General features: G+C 39.8%; 1 protein-coding gene across 1 annotated transcript; it reads left to right on the top strand.

Annotated features, from left to right (window-relative positions):
* Nucleotides 1-1,069: 1,069 nt before the first annotated feature.
* LOC126701571 (leucine-rich repeat receptor-like serine/threonine-protein kinase RGI4) lies at nucleotides 1,070-6,305 on the top strand. Its single transcript, XM_050399770.1, has 2 exons — nucleotides 1,070-4,224; nucleotides 5,585-6,305. Exons 1-2 carry the CDS (start codon nucleotides 1,380-1,382, stop codon nucleotides 6,088-6,090), a joined length of 3,351 nt encoding a protein of 1,116 aa, XP_050255727.1. The 5' UTR covers nucleotides 1,070-1,379; the 3' UTR covers nucleotides 6,091-6,305.

The raw sequence follows: 6,305 nt of genomic DNA, 5'->3' as shown, positions 1-6,305 counted from the left end.
CAAAATGATTCATATTCTCAGTATGGCCTGTAAATCACGTGACATCTTTGTTACTTTAATTAGAAACCTCAATGGGGATTTAATTATGTTGAAAACAAAGCCCCATTTTTTTAATACAAATTCTGCAGAATCAGCACCTTAGCTCTTGTCATGGATGACATTAAAAATGTTGAATTTGTACATGACAAAAACAATGGTTACAAACAATTTCATTTGAGAGTGTTGTTTTTTAAATAATAAGCATATTATTAATTAGCATATGAATTTCATAGGACAAATGGACCATGTCATAGATTTCATCTTGAATTTATTTGAGATTCAAAGAGGTAGGTTTACAAGCATCTGGATCTAAGTCCATATTTTTCTAATATAGATCTAAATCTGAAACTGTTACAAGTTCAACAACAGGATTAAGGTCTGTATCCCATATGAATGATCAAGATCTAAGTCCCCTCCAAAATTTAGATAAAAATGGACTTACAGGTTATGGTAAGAGCAGAGAACAATGCAGCATTGTATTTGTTCCAACAAATCTTTTTTGCAGCTTTTGAAAACCTTTGAAGGGATATTTTTGGACATAGATTCAAAATCAATCTGAAGTGATTTCTGTTCCTCCAATACAGAAATTTTGTAGGCTCCAAATGAAACAAAATTGGAAAATGAACCCTCACCCACTAATACAAGTTTAAATATCATTATCATCAGTAAAACTATAAGTTCCTTTCTAGTGAAAATTAAATGTTTTTGGATCCAGAACTAAAATTTGTGAAGTGGTCTCAATCCTAGTAGTAGTAGACTCATCCAACTCTACTCTAGACAAGGCTGACTCAGACCCCTCAGTGCTAATTGGCCAAATTATGCAGCAAGTGACAAAACCTTTTCACTTACTGATATTTTTTTTTTTAGTTCTCAATTCTTTTCTTTAAACTAAAAAAACAAAAACAAAAATTAAGATTATTTTGTACAAACCCACATATAAAAAGGATAAAGTTCACACCAGAAAATCAGAGACAAAAGTGACTCTCACCAAGCTCTCCCACTTTCCATTTGAATTAAAAAAAACAGTTATCCCTCCTTTCCCCCCCCCCCCCCCCCCCCCCCACCTCTTCTCCATCATCAACCATAAACAAATGCTAAAAAACAACCATCTAAAATTTCATTTCTCTCTGCATAAAAACATCATGGCCTAGCTGTTCTTGGATCCGGGGATTCTGGGTCTTTCAATTTATTTATACATATACCACTTAAAAAACTTGTAGTCCACAAGACATGATTTGGTTCCTCCCATTGTCTCTCTCCCTAGCCTCAACTCAACCAACCAAACCCTCTTCCTTTGTGTACTTTCTTCCTCTCTCATTACACTTTGTAGCATAGCTGTAATGCCTGTAAATCCATGGAACACCCTCTTCTCTTTCCTAACAATTGTTACCATTTCCCTCTTGAACCCTTCTGTAGCTTTCGCCGTTAATCCACAAGGCGAAGCTCTTCTTTCATGGAAGCAAAGCCTAAATGGATCCACTGTGGCCTTGTCTAATTGGAACCCAAGTGATGAAACTCCATGTGGGTGGTCTGGAATCACTTGCAACATCAACAAGGAGGTTGTGGAATTGGAGTTAAGGTACTTGGATTTATATGGTACAGTTCCAACTAATCTCTCTTCATTGGTTTCATTAACCAAGGTTGTACTTTCTAGTACAAACCTCACGGGTTCAATCCCAACACAGATTGCTACACTACATGAACTGTATTACTTGGACTTGAGTGACAATGCGCTAACCGGCGAAATCCCATCTGAGATTTGCAACTTGCTTAAGCTCCAAGAAATCCACCTCAACTCAAACCAGCTAGAAGGCTCAATTCCGGTTCAAATTGGCAACCTCGCAAGCTTGAAATGGCTGACTCTCTATGACAACCAGCTCAATGGAGAAATACCCAGTTCCATAGGCAACTTGAAGAACCTCCAGGTGATAAGAGCCGGTGGAAACAAGAATCTCGGAGGCCTTATACCCCGAGAAATCGGGAATTGTACCGAGTTGACCATGTTAGGCCTAGCCGAAACAAGCGTCTCGGGTTTCCTTCCTCCGAGTCTCGGCCTCCTCAAGAAGCTCGAAACCATAGCCATCTACACAACTCTCCTCTCCGGCCAAATCCCACCTGAACTCGGCGACTGCACAGCCCTCCAAAACATCTACCTCTACGAAAACTCACTCACCGGTTCAATACCGAAAAGTCTCGGAAACCTGAAAAGCCTCCGAAATCTTCTGGTATGGCAGAACAGCTTGGTGGGTGCTATTCCATCAGAGCTTGGGAACTGCAAGAACTTAACGGTTTTCGACGTTTCGATGAACTCGCTAACCGGAAACATTCCGGAAAGTTTCGGAAACTTATCGGCTTTGCAGGAACTTCAGCTGAGCATGAATCAGATATCGGGCGAAATCCCAGCACAACTCGGAAACTGTACAGAGCTCACTCACATCGAGTTGGACAACAACCGTATCGCCGGTACGATACCACCCGAAATCGGAAACCTCCCGAAACTTCAGCTGCTTTTCTTGTGGCAAAACCAGCTGGTAGGTCCCATTCCATCTTCAATCTCCAAATGTCAGAATCTCGAAGCCGTTGATTTGTCCCAAAACGGTTTAACCGAAAACATTCCTCAAGGAATCTTCGAGCTCAAGAAGCTGAACAAGCTGTTGCTTCTCTCCAACGATTTATCGGGCGAGATACCGGAAAGTATCGGAAACTGTTCGTCTCTGATTCGGTTCCGAGCTAATGGAAACAAGCTTACGGGGCCGATACCGAGACAGATTGGCGCCTTGGAGAATCTGGATTTCTTGGATCTCGGATCGAATCGGATATCGGGTGGCGTGCCGGCCGAGATTTCGGGTTGCCGAAACTTGACGTTTCTCGATTTGCATTCGAATTTGATCGCCGGAGAGGTTCCCGGTGAGTTAAGCCACCTTGTTTCATTGCAGTATATTGACTTTTCGGATAACTTGATTGAAGGTGTTCTGAGTCCGAGTCTTGGATCGCTGAGTTCACTCACCAAACTCATTCTCGGGAAGAACAAGCTTTCTGGTACGATTCCGAGTCAACTCGGTTCGCTTTCGAAGTTACAGTTGTTAGATCTGAGTAGCAACGAACTGTCGGGGAATATTCCGGCGAGTCTGGGGAAGATTCCTGCGCTGGAGATTGCATTGAATCTGAGTTGGAACCAACTTGCCGGCGAGATTCCGGTGGAGTTCGCTGGGTTAGACAAGCTCGGAGTATTAGATCTCTCTCACAACCATCTCTCCGGCGATCTCCAATATCTCGCGGACCTTCAAAATCTCGTGGTCCTCAACGTCTCCTTCAATAACTTCTCAGGGCGCGTGCCGAACACTTCGTTCTTCGCCAGCCTCCCTCTCAGCGTCCTCGCCGGAAACCCCTCTCTCTGCTTCGCCGCGAACGATTGCAACTCAGAAAATCCCAAATTATCTCCAAAATCTCGTACACGCGCCGAGGCAGCGCGTGTGGCAATGATAGTTCTATTGTGCGCTGCTTGCGCTTTGCTCATCTCGGCGCTCTATATCGTGGTGAACTCAAAGAAGAAAGGCCTTGGTGGGGCCCAAGACGATCCCAATGCTGATGTGGAAATGGGCCCACCATGGGAAGTGACACTTTACCAGAAATTAGACCTGTCAATTTCCGATGTGGCAAAATCATTGACACCTGGCAACATATTGGGCCGAGGTCGATCTGGGATCGTTTACAAAGCCACAATATTCCCGTCAAACTTAATGATTGCCGTTAAAAGATTTCGGTCATCAGAAAAGTTGTCTGCATCGGCTTTTTCGTCCGAGATTGCCACACTGGCACGAATCCGACACCGAAATATCGTGCGGTTGTTAGGTTGGGGAGCTAATAGAAAAACGAAACTGCTTTTCTATGACTACTTGGCTAACGGTAATTTGGACACATTGTTACATGAGGGGTGCGCAGGATTAGTGGAGTGGGAGATTCGGCTCAAGATAGCATTAGGTGTGGCTGAAGGGCTTGCTTACTTGCATCATGATTGTGTGCCTGCTATCTTGCACCGGGATGTGAAGGCCCACAATATATTGTTAGGGGATAGGTATGAGGCTTGTTTGGCTGATTTTGGGTTTGCAAGGTTTGTAGAAGACAATAATAATTCATTCTCGGCTATTCCACAATTTGCTGGATCTTATGGCTATATTGCTCCTGGTATGTATCAAACTTTACCCTTTTTCTTTTGGATATAATTTGTTACTATTATTAGGCTACTAATTTAATTATCTAGTTTAGGAGATGATTATGTTGATTAGACAAATGTGATTTATGAGTTGTTAGATACTAAAAGCTTGATTAGTAATGTGATTAATGAGTTAATCACTGGTTAGTGACGTAAGGCCTTTGCTAACATAGGATGAGACGGGATAAAACCACTTTTTTGGACACTTCCATTTCTATGATAGTTGTTTGTTGTCGCTTTGTTTGTTCCTCATATATTTGGCTGTAAAGCACATGCATATTTGTATTTGATAGGTGAAGTGAACTATTCCATGGGGTATATCATATATGTGTGCAGGGGCGGCTTGATGCATTTGGGGGCCTAAGGCGAAAATTGATCATCTTATTTAGATGCAAAATTACTACTAATTAACATGAACTACATAGAATTTTTTTTTTTTTTTTGAATTTTTAAGACAAAAAAAATTTGACTTAATTTTTATACTTGTTGATGTGGTAGATTGATAGTGGTAAGTAAAACAGTGATGTTAGTGGTAGATTTAGATGAAAACTAGTAAAAGTTTGCTAATTAAACTCTTATTATTATTTTTTTTTTTAGAAGTGCAACATTCACAATATTTTTTACAACAAATCCTAGATTTTAAACTGTTTTTTGTTTTTTATTTGAAAATATCACTATAATTATTTTTTTGCCATCAACAATAAGGTGTAATAACTTGCTACTTAGCATTAGTTGTACAAGTGTTGTGAAAAATATTGTGGACGACGTTGCATTTTTCTCAATTTTTTTATTTTTTTCATCTAATAAAAAAATTTATTTTATTTATTGATTATAAATAATCCTATTGGTTAAAATTTAGGGGCCTTTTTTTTACTTGGGGCCTTAGGCGGTTGCATTTTTTGCTCCACCATAGAGCCGGCCCTGTATGTGTGCTGAGCTCATTAATTTGCGGTGTGATATAAACTCGGAAGTCTTAAGTTTAATTTACCATACTATTAGTCCTTTTAATTTACCATACTAATAGTCCATGAGCTTTTGAGAGTATTTCATGAACAATAAGTGAATTGGTTCCGAACAAGAAATTTGGTATAGCATCTGACATATGTACCGTGAATAGTCCAAAACACCACACTTTATGTGGCCAGACAATTGCCCTACTTAGCTGTGATATACTTGATCTCTTTTGGATTTTATATTTTCACTATTTACACTTGTACCTTGTACCTGTGCCTCTAATAATTGGTGACACAAATTGATCATTTCATATATGTGAAAATTGAACTGAGTTAATTTTAACATTTTTATTTTTCCTTCATATGGTTTATATTGCAGAATATGGTTGTATGCTAAAGATCACAGAAAAAAGTGACGTATATAGCTTTGGGGTCGTTTTACTAGAGATCATAACCGGGAAAAGACCGGTGGATCCATCATTTCCTGATGGGCAACATGTGATTCAATGGGTACGTGACCACCTGAAGAGCAAGAATGACCCAGTTGAGATTCTAGACCCCAAGCTTCAAGGCCATCCAGACACCCAAATTCAAGAAATGTTACAGGCCTTAGGAATCTCCCTCCTATGTACAAGCAATCGTGCTGAAGATCGACCGACAATGAAAGATGTGGCAGCATTATTAAGAGAAATTCAACATGAGCCCACCATAGGAAATGAGGGCCACAAGCTGAATAGCAATTCATTGAAAAAGATGGAAAAGCCATCCTATTCAATTTCATCATCGTCGGTGACACCAGCTCAACTGCTACTCCTCCAAGGCTCTTCTCATTGCTCATTTGCTTATTCATCTTCCTCAGCTGGTTATATATCAGAACATCAATAGCTATATAGATTTTTATGTGTCATTATGTAGTAAGGGAAATATATATGTTCCAATATTGATTTGTAGTTGTAGGGGTTTTTTAATATATAAAGAAACTGTAAAGAGTTAGCAAGGATCAATATTTTGGATAATTTGAAAACAAGTTAAGCAAAATGAGTGTATAGCAACTTGAAATTGTTGTCCCTAGTAAATGTGATTATTTGATATTTCCCAAA

This window comes from Quercus robur, chromosome 10, assembly GCF_932294415.1.
Source record: "Quercus robur chromosome 10, dhQueRobu3.1, whole genome shotgun sequence".
NCBI lineage: Eukaryota > Viridiplantae > Streptophyta > Magnoliopsida > Fagales > Fagaceae > Quercus > Quercus robur.
Note: the sequence above shows the minus strand (reverse complement) of the source record. Positions and strands in the feature narration are given on the sequence as shown.